This window comes from Trachypithecus francoisi, unplaced genomic scaffold, assembly GCF_009764315.1.
Source record: "Trachypithecus francoisi isolate TF-2019V2 unplaced genomic scaffold, Tfra_2.0 Contig01019, whole genome shotgun sequence".
Taxonomy (NCBI): domain Eukaryota; kingdom Metazoa; phylum Chordata; class Mammalia; order Primates; family Cercopithecidae; genus Trachypithecus; species Trachypithecus francoisi.
Window position 1 is genome coordinate 11,906 of NW_022681075.1, and position 27,371 is coordinate 39,276.

At 38.2% G+C, this 27,371-nt stretch overlaps 2 protein-coding genes and 1 non-coding gene across 4 annotated transcripts; all 3 read right to left on the reverse strand.

Annotated features, from left to right (window-relative positions):
- Nucleotides 1-2,939: 2,939 nt before the first annotated feature.
- LOC117090451 (ankyrin repeat domain-containing protein 62-like) lies at nt 2,940-12,989 on the reverse strand. Of its 2 annotated transcripts, XM_033222764.1 has the most exons (8): nt 12,272-12,339; nt 10,485-10,668; nt 8,489-9,412; nt 6,987-7,139; nt 5,186-5,256; nt 4,766-4,844; nt 3,864-3,908; nt 2,940-3,073 (listed from the first exon to the last, which is right to left on the reverse strand). In XM_033222764.1, the coding sequence occupies exons 2-7, from the start codon at nt 10,587-10,589 to the stop codon at nt 3,903-3,905; spliced, it is 1,338 nt and encodes a 445-aa protein (XP_033078655.1). In that variant the 5' UTR covers nt 10,590-10,668; nt 12,272-12,339; the 3' UTR covers nt 2,940-3,073; nt 3,864-3,902. The 2 variants fall into 2 exon arrangements, with proteins under 2 accessions (XP_033078655.1, XP_033078662.1); XM_033222771.1 differs by lacking the exons at nt 2,940-3,073; nt 3,864-3,908; nt 4,766-4,844; nt 5,186-5,256 and adding an exon at nt 12,775-12,989 and having other exon boundaries at nt 6,519-7,139; nt 12,272-12,485.
- A 4,375-nt stretch (nt 12,990-17,364) lies between these two features.
- LOC117090468 lies at nt 17,365-17,470 on the reverse strand. Its single transcript, XR_004440022.1, has one exon. It is a non-coding gene; the product is annotated as a U6 spliceosomal RNA (small nuclear RNA).
- Nucleotides 17,471-19,900: 2,430 nt separating this feature from the next.
- Nucleotides 19,901-22,384, reverse strand: LOC117090459 (ankyrin repeat domain-containing protein 62-like). Its single transcript, XM_033222784.1, has 4 exons — nt 21,939-22,384; nt 21,216-21,330; nt 20,893-21,066; nt 19,901-20,307 (listed from the first exon to the last, which is right to left on the reverse strand). The coding sequence occupies exons 1-4, from the start codon at nt 22,250-22,252 to the stop codon at nt 20,092-20,094; spliced, it is 819 nt and encodes a 272-aa protein (XP_033078675.1). The 5' UTR covers nt 22,253-22,384; the 3' UTR covers nt 19,901-20,091.
- Between the last annotated feature and the right edge of the window lie 4,987 nt (nt 22,385-27,371).

A 27,371-nucleotide genomic window follows, 5' to 3' on the forward strand; every position in this document is an offset into this window, starting at 1 on the left:
CAAACAACCATCAGAGAATACTATAAATGCCTCTACGCAAATCAACTAGAAAATCTAGAAGAAATGGATAATTTCCTGGACACTTACACTCTCCCAAGACTAAACCAGGAAGAAGTTGAATCCCTGAATAGACCAATAGCAGGCTCTGAAATTGAGGCAACAATTAATAGCCTACCCACCAAAAAAAGTCCAGGACCAGATGGATTCACAGCTGAATTCTACCAGAGGTACAAGGAGGAGCTGGTACCATTCCTTCTGAAACTATTCCAATCAATAGAAAAAGAGGGAATCCTCCCTAACTCTTTTTATGAGGCCAACATCATCCTGATACCAAAGCCTGGCAGAGACACAACAAAAAAAGAGAATTTTAGACCAATATCCCTGATGAACATCGATGCAAAAATCCTCAATAAAATACTGGCAAACCGGATTCAGCAGCACATCAAAAAGCTTATCCACCATGATCAAGTGGGCTTCATCCCTGGGATGCAAGGCTGGTTCAACATTCGCAAATCAATAAACGTAATCCAGCATATAAACAGAACCAAAGACAAGAACCACATAATTATCTCAATAGATGCAGAAAAGGCTTTTGACAAAATTCAACAGCCCTTTATGCTAAAAACGCTCAATAAATTTGGTATTAATGGAACGTACCTCAAAATAATAAGAGCTATTTATGACAAACCCACAGCTAATATCATACTGAATGGGCAAAAACTGGAAAAATTCCCTTTGAAAACTGGCACAAGACAGGGATGCCCTCTCTCACCACTCCTATTCAACATAGTGTTGGAAGTTCTGGCTAGGGCAATCAGGCAAGAGAAAGAAATCAAGGGTATCCAGTTAGGAAAAGAAGAAGTCAAATTGTCCCTGTTTGCAGATGACATGATTGTATATTTAGAAAACCCCATCGTCTCAGCCCAAAATCTCCTTAAGCTGATAAGCAACTTCAGCAAAGTCTCAGGATACAAAATTAATGTGCAAAAATCACAAGCATTCTTATACACCAGTAACAGACAAGCAGAGAGCCAAATCAGGAATGAACTTCCATTCACAATTGCTTCAAAGAGAATAAAATACCTAGGAATCCAGCTTACAAGGGATGTAAAGGACCTCTTCAAGGAGAACTACAAACCACTGCTCAGTGAAATCAAAGAGGACACAAACAAATGGAAGAACATACCATGCTCATGGATAGGAAGAATCAATATCGTGAAAATGGCCATACTGCCCAAGGTGATTTATAGATTCAATGCCATCCCCATCAAGCTACCAATGACTTTCTTCACAGAATTGGAAAAAACTGCTTTAAAGTTCATATGGAACCAAAAAAGAGCCCGCATTGCCAAGACAATCCTAAGTCAAAAGGACAAAGCTGGAGGCGTCACGCTACCTGACTTCAAACTATACTACAAGGCTACAGTAACCAAAACAGCATGGTACTGGTACCACAACAGAGATATAGACCAATGGAACAGAACAGAGTCCTCAGAAATAATACCACACATCTACAGCCATCTGATCTTTGACAAACCTGAGAGAAACAAGAAATGGGGAAAGGATTCCCTATTTAATAAATGGTGCTGGGAAAATTGGCTAGCCATAAGTAGAAAGCTGAAACTGGATCCTTTCCTTACCCCTTATACGAAAATTAATTCAAGATGGATTAGAGACTTAAATGTTAGACCTAATACCATAAAAACCCTAGAAGAAAATCTAGGTAGTACCATTCAGGACATAGGCATGGGCAAGGACTTCATGTCTAAAACACCAAAAGCAACGGCAGCAAAAGCAAAAATTGACACATGGGATCTAATTAAACTAAAGAGCTTTTGCACAGCTAAAGAAACTACCATCAGAGTGAACAGGCAACCTACAGAATGGGAAAAAATTTTTGCAACCTACTCATCTGACAAAGGGCTAATATCCAGAATCTACAAAGAACTCAAACAAATATACAAGAAAAAAACAAACAACCCCATCAAAAAGTGGGGAAAGGATATGAACAGACATTTCTCAAAAGAAGACATCCATACAGCCAACAGACACATGAAAAAATGCTCATCATCACTCGCCATCAGAGAAATGCAAATCAAAACTACAATGAGATACCATCTCACACCAGTTAGAATGGCAATCATTAAGAAGTCAGGAAACAACAGGTGTTGGAGAGGATGTGGAGAAATAGGAACACTTTTACACTGTTGGTGGGATTGTAAACTAGTTCAACCATTATGGAAAACAGTATGGCGATTCCTCAAGGATCTAGAACTAGATGTACCATATGACCCAGCCATCCCACTACTGGGTATATACCCAAAGGATTATAAATTACTCTACTACAAAGACACATGCACACGTATGTTTATTGCGGCACTATTCACAATAGCAAAGACTTGGAATCAACCCAAATGTCCATCTGTGACAGACTGGATTAAGAAAATGTGGCACATATACACCATGGAATGCTATGCAGCCATAAAAAAGGATGAGTTTGCATCCTTTGTAGGGACATGGATGCAGCTGGAAACCATCATTCTTAGCAAACTATCACAAGAAGAGAAAACCAAACACCGCATGTTCTCACTCATAGGTGGGAACTGAACAATGAGATCACTTGGACTCGGGAAGGGGAACATCACACACTGGGGCCTATCATGGGGAGGGGGGAGGAGGGAGGGATTGCATTGGGGAGTTATACATGATATAAAAGTCATGCACATGTACCCTAGAACTTAAAGTATAATAAAAAAAAAAAAAAAAAGAAAGGGGAAAAAAAAAAAAAAAAAAAAAGAAAAAAAAAATAAGAAAAAGAAACAGGCAAAAATAATTTTAATAACTCATTATTTAACCCAGTATATCTTAAATATCATTATTTGAACATGTTTCAATATAAAAAGTCATTAATAAGAAAAAAAAAATAAATAAATAAAACATGGTCAAAGGATAATGACCAGGTTTTTCATCCAAGAACATAGACAATGTCCAGTAACCACGTGACGATGCTCAACATCAAAGGGAAAGGCAAATCAAAACCACAGTGAGGTACCACTTCACACCACTAGAATGCCTATAATAAAAAAGATGAAAAATAAATACTGGAAAAGATGTAGAGAAACTGGAACCCTTATACACTGCTGGTGGAAATGTAAAATTGCGCATTTCTGTGTCATCTACATGCCATGCGAGTCTTAAAACCAATTGTCAATTTCTACAAAATAGAAAATGCGCAATAACTCTGAAAAAACCAAAAGAATACATTTAGAGGAAAAATATAACCCAGTTTGAAGAATTATTACAAAGCTACAAAAATTGTAACAGTGTGATTTTGGCATAAAGATAAAGAGATCAGTAGAACAGAACAGAATCCAGAAACCAGGTATACATAAAACGCGCACACACACGCACGCACACACACACTCTCACTTTCTCTCTCTCTCTTATAATATGACTGGTCAAGTGACTGCTTATGAACTGTAATTGCTTGATACATGAGTCTAGCATCTCTTGGCCTTAAATCGCTACCATAACCTTGAGAAGTTGATGATACCTTTGTTTTCTGAGAACAGCTGCAGTGTGCAAGCTGACAGTTCCATAGAGATGGAACAAGTGTAGAGCCAGGGAAAAAAAGGGATACACACAGACTTCTTAAGATTTTTTTTAAAAGCTATGGAAGATGATAAACTAATGAGGCATAAGTATACTTTTCATTATGAATGTTTGTGTTGTCACATCTTTCAGTAATGTGTATAAGAAAAAGTATTTAATGTGGTATTTGTTAACCAAGCAACCCATTCACTATTTACATTTATTTCAGAAATCCATGATTTAAATTTAATTCATAATTTTTGGCAACATATCTTCATCTACTTCTGCAGTTATGTTCTCTTGCACACCTGCTACATCTGAAAAAGTCAAATATTATTAATAATGTTTAAGTTAAACAAGAGACATTATCATGTAGCCCTTTCGTAAGTCAAGGAGCATCTCTACTTTGGGTTGATCATTCCTAACTTGAAAATCTGAAATCCAAAATGCTCTACAATCTGAAACTTTTTGAGCACATGCATGATACCACAACTGGAAGGGTCCACACCTGACCTCATGTGACAGGCTGTGATGGAAACACAGTTAAAACTTTGTTACATGCAAAACATTTTTGTAAAACATTGTACAAGCCAGATGTGATGGCTCACGCCTGTAATCCCAGCACTTTGGGAGGCTGAGGCGAGTGATGGATCACCTGAGGTCAGGAGATCGAGACGAGCCTGGCCAACATGGTGAAACTGTCTCTACTAAAAATACAGAAATTAGCCTGGTGTGGCTGCACGCACCTGTAGTCCCAGTTACTTAGGAGGCTGGGGCAGGAGGATTGCCTGAACCTGGGAGGCAGAGGTTGCAGTGAGTTGAGATCATACCATTTCACTCCAGTCTGGGTGACAGATCAAGACTCTGTGCCCCACTGCACCCCCATGCCGGGCAAAAAAAAAAAAGAAAAGAAAAAGAAAAACATTGTGTAGAATTATCTTCAGGCTATGTGCATAAGATGTATATGAAACATAAACGTATTTCGCATTTACACTTGGGTACCATCCCTAAAGTATTTCATTAGGTGTATACAAATATTCCAAAATCTGAAAAAATCCACTTTTGGTCCTCCCAAACATTTTGGACAAGGGATATTCAATCTGTCCTATGAGAAAAATAAAATTCCTTTTCAGTGTGACAGAAAATAAGATTGACTTATCAAACTTGAACTTACCAGAATGTTCTGAAGCTGCTCAATTTTGTTCACTCGCTTTTTCATTCTAATTTTTAACATGACATTTTCTATTTTAAGCCTAAAATACATATTTTAAAATAATTATTGTCAGACATAATTTTTTAAAAAATCATATAAATTGTGAACAAACATCTGAAGGAATAATTACATAAATCCTGAGATATTTGAAAAGTAGAAAATTGAGCAACTGTTGTTATTTTTCTACCTTTGTTTTGTAGATGATGTGTAAAATTAAAAATAATGTAGAAAATTTATGCATTTCAAAATAGCTTAAAGCTGAAATTTTTCCTTGGCTTCACATAGACATACTTATTATCTTAACTGATATAATTCTCATACTACACTAGTCATTTGCTTTATAAATACTCAAGATATTTTGTATACTGCTTTAAATTGTACTTTTGCACGTGGTCTGGCATCTCCTCAGCACATCTTAGAGTCTCTGTGCGTTGATCCTGCATTTCTTGCAACTAAAACAAAGAATTAAAAACAACCTTTAGGTGTGGAAATAACCCAAATGCCCATCAATAGGTGAATGAATGAACAAAATACGGTTATACATAAAATATTGTTTTAGACTATCACAATCTATTTTATTAAAAAATGATAATCTAGGACAAATCAACCTATTACCTGTTTTAACTAAATTTTACTGGAAGGCAGCCACAGCCCTTCAGTCTGCATATTGTTTATGGCTACTTTTGTGCTGTAACTGTAGTGTTGAGCTGTTGCAACAGGGATCTTATGGCTCACAAAGTCTCAAATAATACTACCTGGCCCTTTACAGAAAAGTTTACTGACCTATGCTCTACGATTAAAACACAGTATTTTTCTTTTTTAATTTATATTTTATCAAATACTCACATTTAATAAATGGGTAAAATGGGGAAATATAGGAAATTACTTTATAGTAAGCATTTATATTTTTCAATTCCAAACACCACTATATCAACTATAATTTCATTTCTTTTTTGTCTGTATCCATTTAATTTTGTTATAGCAAGAAAACTTGCACTTTTTTTTTTTGAAACGGAGTCTCGCTCAGGCACCATCTTGGCTCACCACAACCTCCACCCACCGGGTTCAAGCGATTCTCCTGCCTCAGCCTCCCGAGTAGCTGGGACTACAGGAACGTGCCATCACCATGCCCGGCTAATTTTTGCATTTTTTTTTTTAGTAGAGACAGGGTTTCACCATGTTGGCCAGGATGGTCTCAAACTCCTGACCTCAGGTGATGCACCCGCCTCAGCCTCCCAAAGTGCTTGGATTACAGGCGTGAGCCATGGCATCTGGCCCATTTTTAACATTTAAAACTAAGCATCATCTTTCCTTTCCAGGGAAACCACAATAAAATTTTAAAATAAACAGAAAAATAATTAAAATAGACAAGATAAATTTCAGGTAAGATCCTACAGGTTCTGCTGATTCTCCTATTGAGTGGCAGGGCTCACGTCATCATTAGAAGATAATTGATTTAAAAGTGTATCTTAAACTGCAGAGATGTCCATTGAGCATGCCAAAGGAGAAGCCATGTTGTCAAAATGCCCACCTGACCCACCCAAACATCTCAAACCTACCCTTTGCCGACCTCCTATAACCCCATTTGTAAATTTTGTGTTTTTATTTTTTAAACAAGAGAAAGTAGACACATACATGTTGGCAAATGCTAACTGTCCATAGTTCTATGACTATGACTACAGCCCAATAAAAAGTCAGAGTAAGGATTTTCATCAAAATCCTAATTTATTCTGTAGAATGGCCTTTCTGTACAAGTTAACCAGAAACCCATGAAGTAAGTAAGCACAAGTCTTTATTCACACAGAAAAGTAGAGATTAAAACAAGAAAATTTTCTGAAACATTCCATTAGACATTATCCTCTGAATTAATCTGGCTTGTCTCCACGTGGCAATGAAAAAAATCACTAAAAATATACTCTAAAAAGAAAAAATAATTCTCTAATCTTCTGTGAGAAATGATGTGCAATTCTCAACTTTCATAAGGGGAAATACTAAGAAAAATATTTGTAATTATAAAACACGGCAGAGATTGAGAAATGGGTGTATTATAATCAAATTTTAACAAAATTAATTATAATGAAAATACAAAAGAAAGCTCTCCACTGAAACTGGTGTCCTGAAACACTTGATATTATTTAACCAGCTACAGAGTAACTGTTGACATGCTAAGTTTCATACATACTTGACTTCTCAGCTGGCCTAATTTCTTTTTTGAATCTCGTGTCTCATCTTCTAAATTAACGTGACGTTGTGATGAAATCTCTAGCATAGCTTCTGACAGTGACTGTTTGTTCAGGGCATCCCCCACTTCTCGCTGAAGCTGTCTCATGACTACCTGGTAAGATGTTATTTTTGTTACTGATTTTACATATCACCTTATGATTAAATTTTGTTAACAGTATGTAACTCTAATGTATACATTTGGAGAACTATCACCACACACATTGATTCTTCTTCTTCATGTGTACACATTCCTATTTATTTCTGAATCCAGGTAAGGATAAAGAAGGTGTTATCTTTGTGCCAAACTGGTGCTGTGTTACTCATACAACAGATTCAGTGCGCTGATGAATGTGCAATGCTTAAAAACCTTCTGAGGTCTCAAAAGGAAACAGGCATGTGGGTGGGACTGGTGGTAGTGAATTTTACACTGTGCAGTGCTTTCCCTCTTTTTAATAAGATGCTCAAACCAACCTCAGAGTTCCTCACATATTCAGTCACCAGCTCAAATCATTCGAATCGATTTCCATCTCAGAAGAAAAGTAACATGCCAATGGCCTTAGAGGCTCTAGGTAACCTGGCTTCCACTTCCCTCCCTGACCTCAGCTGCGGTGTGTCTCTCTTCCCTACTCCCCACCATTCCTACCACCCCTCATTAGTCTAAAAATGAGGATCCAATGTGAAACTAATAAATCACAGACAGCTAAGCTGATCTTTGTACTGGACAACATTATATCCAAATGAGAGTCATTGAGCCTTGAAATAAAAATTATGACCATATTATGACTGAAAAATTGAAAGTAAGTTATAAATGCCAGTGGGAAGATTAAATCAAATATGGTTTTTGGCTAACATTTATCACATTTTCCCCATATTATAATGTAAGAACGGAATGGTTGTATCAATACATAATTTGAGACTGAATTATTTTCAGATTTAAGTCAAATTGACAATGAATAAAAATAAAATTATATCAATTACGATACATTAAAAGCTATTGAGGAAGAATAATTATAAATAGGAAATACACTTTAGTTCATCTGGGAAATGTGGAATTAACTGTGAAAGTAATCCAATTAATTGGATCAATTTCAAAATAACACTTTAGGTATGAATATTTCTTTATATCTGCTTTATCATAACCCTAAAATGTGGCAACATACAGAAATTAAAATTATTTCAACAGTCTAAGACTACATTATAAATGTTAGTCTATATTAATATTTTGTAACTGAAATGCTTAAATTTTGCTAAGTGTCACATTGTCTTTACTCAAAGGAAAGGATCTCCTAGCTCTAACTTTTATTTGCTGGAAACAAGTTACGTTTCTAAGGTGATATAGCAGAACTGTTTATCATGTATGTACTTTGATATTCAATTTGATTCAGTGTTTAGCCATAACCAAATAGACTTTAAATTTTACTTCAGAAGGTTTGAAAAATACTTATTTTTCTTGATACTTACTTCTCCTTCTTCTTTCTCTTTTTCACATTGGCATTGTCTTTCTTTTAAAAGAGTGCATTCCTTCCTCAACTCCTTATTGTTCTCTTCTAGCTTTCTACACTCAGCTTGAAGTTTTTCTACAGTATCTTCACATTTGGCTCGGATATTAATTATTGTTTCTTCCTGATTGTCAGCTTTCTTGTGAGCATCATTACACTGCTGTTGATACAACAGATTTCGGCTTTGTAGTTGAAATAGTCCATCCTCTACAGATTGCTGCTTTCTCACGTATTTTTCAAAAATAGGTTGGTCATTGTGGTACATGTGCTCAATGTTCTTCAGTCGACACTGTGTTCGGCTTAGGACTCCTTGTATGTGTTCTACAGCCAATGTCTTTTCTTTGAGAGCCTCTCTTTCATAATGGAGCTCAGTTTCCAGGCCACTGGATGTACTCTCAACTTTAGAAAGTTGCTGAGAAAGAATCTGAATGTGAGAATTAGTATTTTCTTGTAAGTGACAGCATTCATTTACTGTGCTCTGGAAAGCAAGCTGTCGGTCTCTTTTTGCTGACTGACACTGATCGTGATCACACAGGGCAGCAGCCAGTCTACAAGGGTATGATTCCATTTCTGTTTTCAGTCTTTGTGTGCTTTGTTTTTCCTTCTCTAGCTCCAAATTGAGCATTGTATTCTCATCCATCAGAGCATGAAGCTCTTTACTGTAACCGGTTATTGTTTTTGTTAATGTTTCCTCATTCAGCTTTAGAGTCTTTTCAAGGTCTTCATTGTTTTCCTTTATAATTTCAATATCCTTGAAATATTTCTTTTCAGTTTCCTGGTTCTGATATTTTATTGTGTCTGTTTCCAGCCTGAGTCTGGCAATTTCATCCCGCATCAAGTGATTTTCCTGCCACAGGTCTCTTTCTTTTTCATGAGTATGAGAACTCTAAATAAAACAAAGAAAACTTTCAGCTAGCACCCAATAAAATGACATATTATGATTTCTTCTGAAACCAAATAAGTAATAACCTGTTACATTTATACAATGAAAGAGTTGCCATCTGGATATCCAACTGGAAAAAAAAGTTGAATCAAAACCTCAAACCTTTTAGAGTATAAATTCTCAAAAGTTCAAAAATGTATTTGAAGACAATGAATCTATAAAAGAAAAAAAAAAAGAAACCACTAGAAATGACTTAAGAATCTCAGAATTTTTTTTAAAAAAGGCTTTTACTGAATTTCAACAAACCCCAAAACATAAATGATTAAAAACTATGATTACATTTAGAAACTGGGTTTACACACTAACATCTAACCTTTACTTTCCCTATAGTAAGAGCCTTAGGTCTGCAGATATCTGGACAGATGAAATTTTCCAAATTCCTTAAGTTTCTTTTTTCTGTGAATATTTTATAGATAATTCTACTTTTCTTACATTTTTAGAGTCAGTTTTAACAATGATATGTATTGATAAATGACAGATCTGGGCATTGTACTAAGCACTTTTGTATGCATACATCAATAAATTCATTTAGTTATCACAATTCTGCAAGGAAAGGTCAAAAATAGAAGCAAGTTGCTGGATTTTTCCTAGGTCCTCTGACTCTGCTTCTAGTGCTCCTCCAGCAGGAGGAAATTTCTTAGGAAATCCTGAGATCATATACTATTATGATAACTTTTATTTCCTTTTCACAATGTTTGAAACCGTAATTAATGTGAAATAGGGAAAACTACACTGAACTATGTCACTAGGAACAGATTACTTATCAACAAAATATCATTAAGCATATATTATGGGTTATCATTGTTTACCAAAGGTCTTTGAGCTGAAATAAAATATAACTTTGAAGCCAAGATTTATAATAAATAGTTGTAGTTATAAATTTCGTTTATTTTTAAGATGAAATAAAATTTGTGGCTTGTTTTAGAGCTACATCATATATATAAAGTCAAAGGGATATTCTAAGTAATATTAATAAAATATTAGAAATGTAAAATTTTACTAAACATTAATTTACCTCATTTGAGTTACTTTTTACAGTCTTCAATTCCACTTCCAACAATTCGAGAGTCAGCTGAAGTTGTTTTTTCACTTCCTTTTGTGTCCTATACTGCTCTTCCATTATTTTTAACTCTTCCGTATCTTTTTCATACAACTCTTCAGCCTTTCTTCTTTCTTCTTCTTCTTCTTGTAAGATACAGCTGTAGTTAAATATACTTATCTTAAAATCCTTTAAAAACAAAACACTCACACCCTGGTTTACTATCCTAATAAAGTGCCAATGTTCTTGAATATTTTTCTTTCTAGTTTTCATGTTAATATCTCACTTTGATATCTTCCAAAGAACATACATAAATTGAAAGGTAGTAAGGAATGAACATCCTGCTAATTGATTAGCTTCTGTTATTATTAATTCTAGTAAATATTATGGAAAAGGATGTTGAAAATTATTAGGTAAAGCTACAAGTTAAAAATTACCTTTTCTTCACACAGTAATTACTCCTCAATTAGGATGAATCATTTAGAGTTAGCTAATTTTAAAAAAAGATTTTTTTTTAATAAACAAGTTGATACCTTCACTAGAAATAAATTTTCATCTTCATGAAATATTGCAGGTATCCCTAAACATGATTTACATTGTAAGATAGCACCTTCAGATGTCTTCTCGCAACATATATCTCCAGATGACAATAATCCAAGACTAAGCTAAGGAATCTAAGATGTTACCCATACGTCTTATGTTTCTTTTTCTGGTAACACTTTTGACTTATTCTGTTGATTAGTATGTATTTTACAAGCAATTTAAAAATCCATTCTCAAACAAGACAAGATCTAATATTTAAACAACAAAGAATAATATCTGCCTTCCGCATAGAAGTTTGAATTAATTTAAACTCTGCAGCACAGACAGATGTTGACTAAGCTAATCGGTAATCACTTTCCATTTTACTTTTCATTCACTGCATATTAAGAGTAAAACTGGGCCAGGCGTGGTTGCTCACACTGTAATCCCAGAACTTTGGGAGGCCAAAGCCAGCGGATAACTTGTGGTCAGGAGTTTGAGACCAGTCTGGCCAAAATGGCAAAACCTCATCTCTACTTAAAAAAAAAAAAAAGAGTTAGAAAGGCATGGTGATGCATGCCTGTAATCCCAGCTACTTGGGAGGCTGAGGCACAAGAATCGCTTGAACCCGGAAGCAGAGGTTGCAGTGAGCCGAGATTTCACCGCTGCACTCCAACCTGGGTGACAGAGCACGACTCTGTCTCAAAAGGACAAAAAAAAAAAAAAAAAAAAATAAAACTGGTTAATTTTAAAAATATTACTCTGGGTGGAGAAAAGTATACATTTTACTCAAATTATAAATTATAAACTTTCTTAAAAACAACTTAGTAATATTTAATCAAAGATCTCTTTAAAAAGCTCCTATACTCTAACCAGATAGCTCTATTTTGAAAAATTTATCCAAAGAAATAGAAATGTAGAAAACTATGGATATGTAAGATGTTTCTTATAGCATTAATACAAAAAATTAAAACCCCCAATTTCAATTTATTAATGATATTTCCATAGGGTAAAATTCTATATAGTCATTAAAATAATGATTTGAAGGAATATGCAATTAATTATTAGAGAAGTATTCACAATTAAGAACTTGTGACATTTTATCCAAAAATTTCACATTCCACAATTTTAAGTTTTCTTCTCTAGTAAACCCTAGAAGGTAAGTCAGCTATTACAAAAATTATCCTACATATCTTTAGTATAAATAGTTCAAATATTTCTTTAAAACTAGAATGTGATACCTGAAATTACAGAGCTTTTGTTTACATTCAAGATTCTGATGCTCTAACTGTGATTTGGTTTCATCTGTTTCAGATGGTTCCTTTTGTCGCATGCTAATCTTATTTTTCATTTTTCGAAATTTTACTTTAAGTTGCCCACAGTTACATTTTTTATGTTCTGTTGATCTTTCACATGCAGCTATTGCATTCTTGATTTTCAATAGGCTAACAAAATCTGTAACCGGGAGAAAACAAAATAGAGATAAAATACATGAGTAGGTTTTTAAATGTAAAGGATTGTGCATTTCAACATGGCACTCATTCATACACTGAATGGATATGTATCTATTAAGTGCTTGCAATGTGGAAAATATTTTAAAAAGCTCTTCAGATAAAATAGACAACACGTCTGATCTTGTTTAGCTTAAAGTGTAGTAAAGAACACAGAAAAAAACGTGACAATTACAAATTCAGATAGATGCAATAAGAACACATAGTTTTTTAGTCACGTAAGAGAATCTGACCTATAGTTGGCCCAGGGAATATTTCTCTGAGGAAGAGAAGGCTACACTGAGAAACAAAAAAAGAGAAGGAAGCAGCTGAGCAAAGGAGGAAGCAAAGCACTCTGGCTAGTCTGCTGCATGTGCTGGAGTTCTGCTGCAATCTGCTTCCAGCCAAGAGGGAGCAACGGGTGCTGATTTTCCTCCTTACCTGAAACAACCAACACAGACAAAATATATTAAACAACGATTTTCAACACAGTGGACTTCAGGTAATGAAGATGGTCATCACTGAAAGACAGGAAGCAAATGTAGGCCTTTTTGTTGACAGAGCTTCTTTTGTTGCCAGAGCTCCCAGGCCATGACAAAGTGAGAAAATCTGACACATTCCCTGAGCCGGGGCAGTGACGCTAAGAATCTAGTAAAACAAAAGCAGAAAGAAATCACAGGACAGAACACTGGAGAGGATAAAGCAGCAGAGGAGACAAGCCCTGGAGATCTGCAGAGGGCCCCTCTGAAGTATTTAGTGGAATAATGAAAAAAATGGATGTGTGCTAGGAAACTTCCTAAGACCAAGGGGTGGCAAGCGGTGGGGGGACACAATAGAAAAAGATGAGGAGAAACCATGCCTGGTGTTCATAAAGTGCCCAGAAGAGGGTCCATTACCCAAGAGCCAGGCCCAAAAAACTCATACTTCACAGGATGATAAATAATCCAAAAACTCTTGCCTCAGGAGTGGCAAATTACCCAGAATCTAGAAGCAAGAACAAAAAGAATTCTGTTTAGAAGTAAATCACTGTACCCCAACTAAAGCTCGAGACAGTAAGTGGAGGCATGAAAGGTATTTTTAAAAAAATCAAACCACACCTGTAGAAATGCAAATTACAATGTCAGAGGTAAAAACTACAATCGAAAATAAACACAGATCACAATCATAAATTTGTCATGATGAACCATGAGAAACCCTCAAGCAACTAATACATAAATCTCCAAATAGAAAACAACAAAGACAGAAAAGAAATTTGAAAAATAATTGGCCAAAACCATTCTAAACCTGGCAAAATCCATATTCCCACAGATCCAGGAAGGAACTGTCTGGGACAAAAAAATAAATAAAACGGTGACTCAAGCCTGTAATCCCAGCACTTTGCGAGGCCGAGACAGGCGGATCACGAGGTCAGGAGATCGAGACCATCCTGGCTAACAGAGTGAAACCCCGTCTCTACTAAAAAAAAAAATACAAAAAAAACTAGCCGGGCGCGGTGGCGGGCGCCTGCAGTCCCAGCTACTCGGGAGGCTGAGGCAGGAGAATGGCGTAAACCCGGGAGGCGGAGCTTGCAGTGAGCTGAGATCCGGCCACTGCACTCCAGCCTGGGCGACAGAGCGAGACTCCGTCTCAACAACAACAACAACAAAAATAAATAAATAAATAAGAGTGTACCATTGTCATTTTCTTATACCATCTATGATGTGGTATAACATTACTTGAAGGTAGACTGTGATAGGTTAAAATTATATACTATAAATCCTAAATAAACCACTGAGATAGCAAACAAAGAGTTATATATAATAAACCAAAAAAGAAATACAAAATTAAATCATAGAAAGTAGCTGATTAATCTAAAGGAAAGCAGAAAAAGAAGGGGAACAAATAGCAGCGAGACTAACAGCAATCAAACAGCACAATGACAGACAAACTTAACTCTATTGAGTATCACATTATAAATGAAACTGGTCTACAAGCCTCAATTAAAATGTAGACTGCCAGACTCGATAAGAAAGCAATACCCAACTCCATGCTGTCTATAAGAAATGTATGTTAAATGTAAAGAGACAAAGCGGCCGCAAGAATAGAAAAAGATACATGCTCACACTAGACAGAAGACTACTGAGAAGAAATGGCTCAATTAATATCAAAGTAGCTTTCACAGCAAAACAATTTCCAGCAATAAATAAGGTCATGTCATAATGATGAAAGTTTCAGTTAATCAAGAAGATATAATAATCCTAAATGTTTATGCCCCTAATAACATAAGAAATTCAAAATACATGAGGCCAAAGTAGATAGAACTATAAAAGGAAACAGACAATTTCTGAGTAATCTGAGATTCCAATACCCTTTACTCAGGAAGTGATAGAACAAGGAGGCAGAAAATTGGCAAGAATAGAGCAGACTTAAAAAACAGCATGCCTTTCAAGTACCTATGGAACACTTACCAAAATAGACAATATTTTAGGCCATACAATAAATCTCATTAAAAAGATTAAGTACAAAGAATGTAAGTCATACAAAGTACATATCCTGACCACAAATCAATGATATTAGAAACCAATAACAAAAATAATGCTAAGAAATACTCAAATACATGAAAACTAAGAAACACACGTCTAAAAAACCCTGGTTTAAAGAGAAGATGAAAAAAGAAAATCTTTTGAACTGAGTAAAAATGAAAAAATAACATATCGGGGTTTGTAGAATGCAGCAACAACTGCACTTAAATACACATTTTTAGCACTAAATGTCAATATTATAAGAGTCTCAAATCAATAAACCTGACTTCTCCCTTAAGAAAATGGAAATAGAGGCCGGGCGCGGTGGCTCAAGCCTGTAATCCCAGCACTTTGGGAGGCCGAGACGGGCGGATCACGAGGTCAGGAGATCGAGACCATCCTGGCTAACACTGTGAAACCCCGTCTCTACTAAAAAATACAAAAAACTAGCCGGGCGAGGTGGCGGGCGCCTGTAGTCCCAGCTACTCGGGAGGCTGAGGCAGGAGAATGGCGTGAACCCGGGAGGCGGAGCTTGCAGTGAGCTGAGATCCGGCCACTGCGCTCCAGCCTGGGTGACAGAGCGAGACTCAGTCTCAAAAAAAAAAAAAAAAAATACATATAGCATAACAAGTATGTTTTAATTGACTGTATAATCAGTAAGATTTCCAGTCAACAGTAAGCCACGAGTAGTTAAGTTTTAGGGGGGAGTCCAAAGTTATACACAGATTTCAAACGGAATGGGGGACTGGTACTCCTAAATCCCACACTGCTCAAGGTTGAGCTGTAATACGTATTTATTAAATGCAAAGCATTTATTTTATAAATTAAAATATCCAATTTTATACAAGTCCAATTCATCATAAGGTGACTATAAAGAAAACATACCACATACTAACTTAAAAATCTTTTTTATTTACACAACAATATCATCTAGAATTTCAGAAACTATGATAATGAATTTTTTTCAGATAATACTGCTTGAGATTATAAATTGCCTACAAGTAACCTTTTAAATAATTCTGAAATCTAGATTACTAAGAAAGTAATTAAAAAATATACATTCAATTTATACAGTGGTTTTTTTAAACTGCTGTTTTGTGATGAAAACTTCCTTCCTCTTACTTTTTTATCTATGTCAAGACCATTGAGAGAAATTCACTATCAGAAGTCATACCTGGATTTCTATTTTGAAGATGTTTACGTCTCTTGTTTGCTTTATATTCAGAAATTAGTCTGCGAATGCTATGTACAAAAATGTAGTAAATACAATTACTATTTTAATACTGATATGAAAAACATTTACCAAATACATTACATTCTTAAGAGTATATCAAACAATATCAGAACTTTAATTATATACTTTTAGTTTGTAAGCTTACAAAATTCTTACTAAGCTTCTAATTAAGAAGAAAAAAAGTAAAGTATTTATGAAGTGAGGACAGTATAACTCAGTAAATGAACTCATGTAAAGTTGACATAATGGAAAATGATCTGACTCATAAGAAGTCCTAGCTCTGTAACCAATGGATATTTGTTCTTGGACAAGTGGCTTCTCTTAGGCTCAATGTCTTCTTCCAAAGAATGAAGGTTTTACCACCTCATTCGCTAGGTTATTATAAACGTTTAATGAATTCACATTTTAATGTGCTCAGAAAAAGAGTCAAGCAATGGAATAATTTGTTCTTGAACATTCTGCTGAAATTATTTTGGAATCCCAAATGAAACCCGATGTGTATTTCCCCATATGTTCTAATATTAAAATGGTATGATCTTTTGAAAATGTTGTTAAGTCCTAACTTTGTTACTTGTTCTATTATTTGTATGTAGCTTATGATTTAGGACATCTCAACTATTTCACAGTTTGTTAACTAAATTGATAAATAGATTGTGTCATTAAAATAAATAACATGATTGTCCCTTGTAACTTATGTCATCAATCACACCAAAGGCAGAAAGCTAACAGATGTCAAGACCTGGCTTGGACTACTACTATTTTTCCTCTATAGACTCTAACTCTGAACCAGTGGATCTTTGTTAGAATGATGCTGCCTCTCCATGGTCATCTCCAACTGACAAGGAAGACAAAAACCCTCGTATTTTTGAAGTGTCATGAAGGAGATGCAAGTGGTTATTTTCTCATTTCTGAGATACATACTAACAATATATGTGCACACAACACACCATGGATTACTCAGCTCTATTCTCATTTCACAGATTACCTTACCCCAATGTTTTTGTAATGAAAATGTGTGATTTCATTATTGGCTAGCACCTGTTTTGCTTCGACTCACACTGTTTTCGGGAACTTGTCAGCAAACTAGTCAAATGGCCCTCTTGTAACAGTGTAATAGGGACTGCTTCACAGATTAGTGCGTCACGCTTATGCAGGGGTCATGCTAATTTTCTCTGTGTTGGTCCAACTTTAGCATATGTGCTGCGAAGTAAGCACAAAGCCCTACTTTTATAAATGGATGCTGATCAGTCATGGATGAAGCTTGGCTCTCTGTTCAGTCTAACTCACCTACTTGAGACTTAGATAATTCCGACAAATGGCTTTCTATGAGGTAAAATTTGAAGATACTTTAAAAACTTGAGGTAGAGGGGCAAGTGGGCTGGGAGATTTTTATTATTATGGAAAACAGATCACTCGAGGGGTCAACCACAAGTTGGTGCCCACTGCTCTGAGGAAGGATAACATGGGCCCTTCCTCTGTCTAAGAAAAACTGCTACATAAGATATAAAAGAGCTTGGGGTAAAAATGTGGTAACAAAGAAGAAAAAACTTTGATATCTTCCTACAACACTCTCTGAACATATCTAACAGCTTAGAACCATCCCAACTAATATTTGCTAGACAGAAGACAAATAAGGGACTCAAAGAATAACTTACCACGAAGGTCTAGGATTCCAGGCTAAGATGTGGGCTCCACATGAGGTTTTGAGTATGGAGGAAAGGGTCAATTTGCTCCCTATGTGTGTGGGTAAAACTAGGATGTCCAGCAGCCACAGCAGGGTACTGGTGCTTTGGAAACAATGGCTGGGCTATAAGCATATTTATGTGAACTACAAGTTGTGACTTGGAAACCTACGTATAGATTACTATAAAGACTGAGGATCTGAATCAGAAGGGGCAAAGGTCAATCTTTACCAGACTGTAGGAGCAGTTTCAATGACAAAAAAAAACAGTAACAGAATCCATATAAACAACAGAATAGTTAGAATGTCCTTTCCTCAACCCCTACCCCCTGCACCCCACTGACTTGTAAAACATGATTGTCTTCCTTGGACTTAGAACCTCTTAGTTTCTTGAAAAATTCAAGGTAGAGGGTATATGAGATAGCTGCCAGGAGATAGTCCAACATTTTCTGATACACTGGACATTTCAAGACTCAATAACTAATTATAAAAATCAAAGATGTGAAACTATTTTATCCCATGCGTAGGGGTTATACTTGGAAAGAAATGGAAAACATTAGGATCCCTAAGCATAAAAGTCTTAAGAGTCTTGAGTTAAAGAATCCTACACTCATTGCTACTTCTAACTTGTCTAGTCTTATGCCTGATTTCTGGCTGATGAAGTGGACTAACTCACTGCCACTCCAAAACTACCTGAACCCAACTATGAAATCTCACCTGATGTATAAGATGCAATGGTTACAATTACTTTAAACCTCAATTTAGCGTTCACTAGCCTTTTAAATACTTACGCTTGAAAGTTATAAGCAACGGCATAGTCTTCTGCAGTCCATCCAGATATATCTTGGCAACAGACATCAACATTGTGCTGAAGAAGCTGGAGGACTACATCTGTTGATCCATTACAAGCAGCAAGAATCAGGGCTGTTCTAAAATAACAGAGAGATTGTTTCACGCTTAGGAACTTTAGCAAGGTGATGTTAAAAGCTAAATTTATATACTTTACCAATTTAATATGTCTGTCCATGTAGAATTTACCAATTATATGTACTAATAAACACAAGCATCTCGGGTGCTGAAGGGGTCATCTGTGTAAATTGCCACCAAAGCCAAATGGAGGGAACAACAAGGAAGTCTCTTGTCCCACTGGGATACGACATAGCAGAAGCTGCTAAAATAAAGTCTTTGGATGGGCAGGATACTATGCTTTCGTCACCTATCTAAAGTAGCCAAAAATTTAAGCGAAAAATTATCCATTTCTTCCCTAGTCTGACATAATATACTGTAATTCAAAATCAGCTTGGGGTCAATAAGTAAGAGCTATCTGCAGGTTTAAAACAGTAACAATAATGCTAATAAATAGACATAGTAGTTTCAGTTAATAATGGTGATAATCATATGCGAGGCACTGGATTAAATGCCATATATACATACATTACTTATACACAACCACCCTTGCAGGATATATTATCTCTTTTTTCATATAGGGAAACATACTTGGTGATAAGCAATGTTCCCAAGGTCACACATCTCGCAAGTAGAAAAGCTAAGAATTAAACCCAGTCTTGTGTGAATCTACAGCCTATCTCTTTTTTTCTCATTGTCACCCATGGCTTGTATTCATTAAAAGAAAAGTTTACTCACTTAAAGCTATCTTTTTTCCCTCTGCTCATACTAATTAAAAATAACATCAAAATACACTAGAGGTAAAAAGAAGAAAAAACCCAACGAACCCGCAGTATCTGGCAAGAACAATTAATAGTTATGTAGGAATAACCTAACATTAATATTCTTGAAAGAAAGCAAGCTAAAGCAAAGAGTCATCCAAAAGACAAAGTGATTTTCAACTCTAATTTATCTTTAACATAGTATTTTGAAAGGAAAAGCATGTAAGAAGCAGAGGTTGAAACTACTATAGAAGAGGTAAGAAATTTCAATACTGAGTCACAAAGTCAACTAAAAGTTGAAGTCCATACTTTTAAAACAAATAAAACCAATATGAAATCCCTTTAGTTAATATAATATGACTCAAAATATCACCTCATCCATCAACAAACATCAGTCAATATAATGAGATGAATCCTGCAATACACCATTTTTATGCTGCCCAGTCCAAATAATTGTTTTTCTACCTGATGATTTGTGTTATTTCTCTCTATCCCAATAATAAGTTAATCTTATCAAAGTAATATTTCTGACAAGTGACTGTTCCCACTCTAGAACAACACTCAGGTTTAAAAATGCACAAAAAAGAACTACTGTACCTTCTAAAATCATCTATTGCAGTTAAATCTGGTTTTTTCTTCAACAAAAATGTCACCATTTGCTCTTTTTTCCTCTTTATGGCAAGTAAAAGTGATGTACATTCACCCTGCAAAACAGTAAAAACAATTTATAATTCACAAAAGTACATACTTCCCAACTGAACTGAAAACCTTATGTTAAGATCCTATGAACTTAAACATGAAGCAGAAAGCAAATTAAAAGCAATCCCTTCCTTCTCACTCCACCGTGCTGGCCCACACGCTGCTCCTTCCCTTTCAGATACCCCTCCTAGGGTGTCTGGAAGGCACAGTAGCAGACTGGAGCACGTATGCCTCATATAAAGAGGTAACCACTGCACAGCATACTGAACAACGATATGAGCTCAAGGGAATGCAGATGGATCCTTTAAGAGAAGCCTGAAATCTAGATCTGTGTATGTGTCTCCTAAATTTTACATGTTGACACAACTTATGGAAGTAAGCTAAACTAAATCTATGGGGCACATTTAGACTACAGACCTCGTGTTTTCATATTTGCTATGAATGTATTTTTAAATAGTTGTATGTAAAGCAAATATTTGCATGTAATATATTTCCTTCTAGTTTCAGATGTTCTACTAAAAAAAAAATCATGTTAATGGTAAAACAAATACACTTGAAATACTTTGAAAAGAACATTGGTTGATCTATACCTGGCTTTTTGCTTCAATATCTGCACCATATGCAAGCAGTTTTCCTGCCATTGATATATTCCCATTATCAATGGCATAGTGCAGAGCAGTGTTGCCATACATATCTCTAACATTTGGGTCAGCGCCATGTTCCAGCAGGATGGATGCACAAACTTCTTCTTGACCTTGCACAGCCTGCCAGTATCAGATCAAGAAATAGACTGTAAATTCTAGGAAATCTTCCACAGGATTCACCAACTATTATATTCAGTGAGGTGAATTAGTTTTATTCTGTGAATTTAAATTAAATCCATCCCATGCTGAAAGAGTTGGCTACCACATACCTTGATCAGAGCTGTCCTGTTTTCACTGTCAGTGAGGTTAAGCTGGCATTTTCTGGCCACCAAGTCAGCTACCACTCCCGGATGACCGTGGGCACACGCCAAATGTAGAGCAGTCCTAGGAGAGGGAGAGGTCATTTTAGGCCACTGTAGTGCACAGTCCCAACATGCAATGATGCATGGAATTGTAAACATCAAATAGTATGTTATCCCTCTGCCTTCAGAACAAATAGTTACTCTTCTTGTCAAGAAAGGCAAGGTTTCCACATCCCAGGTGCTGCTGAGCCTGCCAGGGTAGAAAGCCCAGTGCCCTTGGTGACAACACTCACCCCACCCCCACCCTTGCATCCTATCCACATCCTAACCAACTCAGCCCCCTACCAGTCCCCTCACTCCATCCAACCCCCACCCCATCCAATCCTCACTCCACTCCCCACCACAGTCCCCCACCCCATCCAACCCCCACCCAACTCCACTCCCCACCACAGTCCCCCACCCCATCCAACCCCACCCAACTCCACTCCCCACCAGTCCCCACCCAACTCACCCTCACCAACTCACCCCCACCACAGTCCCCCACCCCACCCACCTCCACCTGACTTCCACCCCACCCATGCCTTCACCCCGCACCATATCTCCCCTACCCCGAAAGCAGGAACGGGGGCTTCTCCCATATCCCCAGGCCTCCTTCCGCAGCCCCCAGCGCCGGCTTCCAGTTCCCCTGACCTGTTCTTGCTGTCTCTGTCGTTCACGTCATTCAGCCTGAGCAAGATGCTCTCCTGCACCTTGTTCACATCACCCGCGATGGCAGCTTTGTGGATCATGCCCAGATCCTTCTGCCGGACTCGGTACCCGGGATTTGAGAAGCCATCCTTGCTACGATTCTTCCTCCAGGGAGCCATGCAGCCCCTGCAGGTCCCCAGGGACGACCCCCCAACCCCCATCCTGAAGCCAAAGATCTTCTCCCAGGCTGAGGGACCGGCTTCAAGACACCTCAGCTCCCACTCGCTTTCTGCCGCTCTGGAGCACAGCACCAGCATGTCACCAGGTCCAGCCGCAGCCTCCGTCAGGGACACTCCAGTCTCCAGCCGCTCGGAGGAGCACCTAGCCCAGCAGAGCCGTTAGGCACCAGCGCGCATGCGCACCTCAGCCGGCCCACGACGCCCTCCGCGGAGAAACTGCTCACTCTCGCGGGCGCCACCTGCTGGCAGCACCCTCTACCCGAACCATTAGGCACCAGCGCGCATGCGCATCTCAGCCGGCCCACGACGCCTTCCGCGGAGAAACCGCTCACTCTCGCGGGCGCCACCTGCTGGCAGCACCCTCTACCCGAACCATTAGGCACCAGCGCGCATGCGCATCTCAGCCGGCCCACGACGCCCTCCGCGGAGAAACCGCTCACTCTCGCGGGCGCCACCTGCTGGCGGCACTCCCTACCCGAACCATTAGGCACCAGCGCACATGCGCACCCTCCGGCCCACGAGGCCCTCGGGAGAAAGAGGTCTGGGCCATGTGCACTCTCGCGGGTGCCCCGTGTAGGCGGCCCCCTACCCAGCTAGTAGGCCATGCTCCCCGGAGTGGGCAGGGATCCCTGGTGCGCACCACCCGCCTTGCCCCAAGGAGCCACTGACTGCTCTGCCCATGCCTGCTGCTAGGACATGGCCTGGGAAACTCAGCAGCCTCCTGGATGACAGGTTTGCCACCACCACGGGGCGGCGGTGGGCTCCACCCAATTCCCGCTTCCCAGTGGCTTTGTTTACCCACTTAAGCCTCCACAATGGCGGGCACCCCTCCCCCAGCCTCGCTGCTGCCTTGCAGTTAGATCTCAGACTGCTGTGCTAGCAACCAGGGAGGCTCCGTGGGTGTGGGACCCTCTGGGCCAGGTGTGGGATATAATCTCCTAGTGTGCCGTTTGCTAAGACCCTTGGTAAAGCAGAGTATTAGGGTGGGAGTTACCCGATTTTCCAGGTGTTGTGTGTCTCACTTTCCCTTGGCTAGGAAAAGGGATTCCCTTCCCCCTTGCGCTTCCCAGGTGAGGCGATGCCTCGCCCTGATTCAGCTCTCGTGGGTCGGGCTGCACCAGCTGACCAGCACCGATTGTCCGGCACTCCCCAGTGAGATGAACCCCGTACCTCAGTTGAAAATGCAGAAATCACCTGTCTTCTGTGTCACTCACTTTGGGAGCTGGAGGTTGGAGCTGTTCCTATTCGGCCATCTTGGGCATGCCAAATTTGCATTTTTCTTTACTTACTTCACATGCAAGCGATGATCACTACTTTAAAAAATCCATTAAAAAGCCAATGTTTTCCAATAATTCTACTTACAAAGGATAAAAAAATTATTCTGAAATTCATATGCTTCTTCATCTCTATTTACTAATTCAAAATCCATTTTGAAGTTCCAACACATACAAGAAAATCTATATTCTCAGCTTTAAAAAAAAAAGGTAAAGGTAATCAGCTGGGCACAGTGGCTCAAGCCTGTAATCCCAGCACTTGGGGAGGCCAAGGCAAGTGATCAAGAGGTCAGGAGTTCAAGACCAGTCTGTCCATGATGGTGAAACCCTCTTTTGTATTTTGTAAAAATGCAAACATTAGCCAGGTGACATGGCAGGCACCTGTAATCCCAGCTACTTGGGAGGCTGAGGGAAGAGAATTGCTTGAACCCAGGAGGCAGAAGTTGCAGTAAGCCGAGATCACACCAAGCACTCCAGACTGGGTGACAGAGTGACACTCCATCTCAAAAACAAAACAAAACAAAAACAGGTAACCAGGCCTGGCGTGATGGCTCAACCTGTAATCCCAGTACTTTGGGAGGCTGAGGCAAGTAGATCACTTGAGGCCAGCCTGGCCAACATGGCAAAACCCTGACTGTTTTAAAAATACACCAATTAGCCAGCGTGGTGTTGCATGCTTGTAATCCTTGGGAAGTTGAGGCATGAGAATAACTTGAACTTGGGAGGTGGAGGTTGCAGTGAGCCAAGATCGTGCCACTGCATACCGGCTTTTTGTTTCAGGAAAAATAGCAAAACAAGTAATCAGATAATTATGACATAATGCAATATGTAAGAGTTGATCCAGAAAAAATTGTATCTGAGCATGAGGAAGACTTTATGGAAGAGGCAGAAGACAAGAGGAGCTCACCAGGCCGAAACAAACAAACACACAAACAAAAACAAAACCAGACACAGTAGGAGAAAACCATTCTACATAGAGAAGAGAATGTGAGCACAGGGATTCTACATAGAGAATAGAATGTGAGCACAGGGATTAGGCACGTGGCATCCGGTTGTTTCCTGGGAACTTGAAAGGTAAAGTGTAAAACACATGAAAGTAAACGCTGTGAGAAGAATGCTACACTCAACTTGAATGCTACGCTAAAAGGCTGGCGCTCACTGCCTGCAAGCAATGACTCTTAGACACGGGGTCACAGTTGGATTTGTGCCACAGTTTTTGTTTTCATATGTTTCATTTGAATTAAGTTTTCAAAATACCATGAAGCACATATAACCTGAAACAAACTGTGAAATTACCTTAAAGGGAAAAACACTTATTTTTAAAATACCTGTATGTCTTTATATATAGTTCAAATTAGCATTATTCTGATTAGATAGAATTTTGTTTGAAAATAGAATGATTTTATTAGAAACTTTTGTATACTTATAGTGTAGTATCTATTCCTAATATGAAAAGCTGGATTTACCAGTAGAAAATTGCAATTACTTTTCTACAGTAAACACATGCAAAAGGATATCACTATGATATACCTACATAGATTTACAAAAAGGCTAAAATTTCCCATTGGAGATTATGTTAGTTATGAGTTCAGCCTGAGCCCTTAAAAACACAATAAACAAAAATAAATCCAGCAATAATTTACCAAAAATACATGTAGATGAGTTTAAGTCTTAGTCTTCTGTTTAAAACTAAGCTTCTAAAAACTTTCTGACAGCATTTATTAAACAACTCCTCTTGACCCAAACTTCAAAGTAGATAATTCTAGAATATAAAATATTGTTCATTTTGAGCATAGTTAATAGAAGGTAACTTTCAAACAGAAAACATCTGATTAACATTGCCACAAACTAAGGAAAATGGTGACCTGTAGCCATGCTAACAGGTAGCCAACCAGAACCAATTTTAAATCTAGTCAATCAATGACACTGGCCTCACTAACACCAACCAACGAATGCCAGCCACTTGTCTCTGAAAGACATCCAGAGACAAACTCACCCCCATCCGCATGCCTGGAAGCGCTAACGAATCCACAACAGTCTCATGCAGATAACCACATTGCTCCAGATGACGTCAACCCAGTTATGCCTGTGAGAGTTGGCCGAGCCTTCAACTCCACTCTTCCACAAACCTTATGTAAGGATCAGCAACTGCTCCATCACAAGAGACTGTGCCTGACCAGCACAGATCTCTTACTAGAGAAGACAATAAATCCAACTTTTTTTTTGCGACAGTGTCTCACTCTGTCACCCAGACTGGAGTGCAGTAGCAAGATCACTGCTCACCACAACATCTGCCTTCCAGGCTCTAGGGATACTCCTGCCTCAGCCTCCCAAGTAGCCGGATTACAGGCACACCACTACTGCCAGCTAATTTCTGTATTTTTTGTAGAGATAGGATTTCACCATTTGGCCAGGCTGGTCTTGAACTTCTGACCTCAAATGATCAACCCGCCCTGGCCTCCAAATTGTTGAGATTACAGGTGTGAGCCACTGTGCCCGGCAAAATCCAACTTTTCTCTATTTATTTCAGATGCTAAAGGCTCATAACCCTTTGGAAATAATTTTTACATCCATTGCATTTACCACCCTGATATTTTCTTATTCCTAATAAAATACTAATGAAGTTTGAAACTCCTGTGATCCCTTGAGCCATGATTAAAATGATCATAATTATCAGTAATAGAATAGTGAAAACCCGCACAACACTGGGGTGTGCTCCCTAATTAGAAAATCATTCATATAGAGAGTACAGCTCATTAAAAAGAGCCCAAAGAATCCAAAAAGGGCATATAATTGCCAGGTAAAATTGTCAGAATGAACTCATGTCAACCTGTATTTTAAGTGAGTATTAGTGTTTAAAACCATACACCAGGATAAACTCTATTCACTCATTCGGTAAACATTTATTGAGTTGCTACTTATTGTATTATATCCTTTCCTAGGCAATGAAAAACACAGCGATGAAAAAATCCTACTCATGAGTGCCAAGTAAACACAAAACAACAAATAGCAGAGGCAAAATACGTAGTATGTTAGAGAGGAACAACTCAAGCAGGAAAGAGGAACGTTTATGTGCAGGAGGGGCAAGGTGGCGAAAAATATTAGGATGATAGAGACCTTGCTGAGAGAGTGGCTTTTAAGGAAAGAACTGAAGAAATGGAAAGAGTAAGCAAGGAGGATATCTAAGGCAAAAGCACTCCATACAGAGTCAACTGCCCAGTACAGAGGGATGCAGAGTGTGTTCACAAAATAGAAAGAAGTTCCGTGTGGCTGCAGCAGACTGGAAAGAGGAGAAAGGCAGAAGCCGAAGTCAGGAAAATAAGAAGTCAGATCTGGGTTCCTTTGGAGTATTAGGAGAAAAATTGGCATATATTTTGAGTGAAATGGGAGGCAACTAGAAGTTTTTAACCAAAAGAGTGACATAATGTGACATGTTTTAATAGGTTCACTGGGTAAAGCATTGACGAAAAGAGGATTAAACATGGAGAGAAACAGAAAGACCTATTAGCAGTCTATTACACTACTCTAGATGGCCAATCAGAGATGGAGTGGAGTGGCTTGGACATGAAAGATGTGCTGGGTTTCTGGATATATTGTGAAGTTAGACCTGATGAGATCTGTCAACATCTTAGCTGTGGAGTGTCAGAGATGGGGGTCGGGGGAGGGAGAGAGAGAGAGAAGGTGTGAGTCAGAGAGGGACCAGGGAGAGCATTTGCAAGAGTTGTTATTAATGAAACAACAAGACTACATAAGGGGCAGGCAGGAGGAAGAACATCAGTAACCAGATTTTGGACCTGATAAATTTGACATACCTAATAGCTAATCAAGGAGAGATGTTAAGTAGACAGGCTGATATACAGGTCTGAAATTAAGGAGAGAAATGGGCTGGAGATATAAATTTGAAAATCATTAGCATATACAAG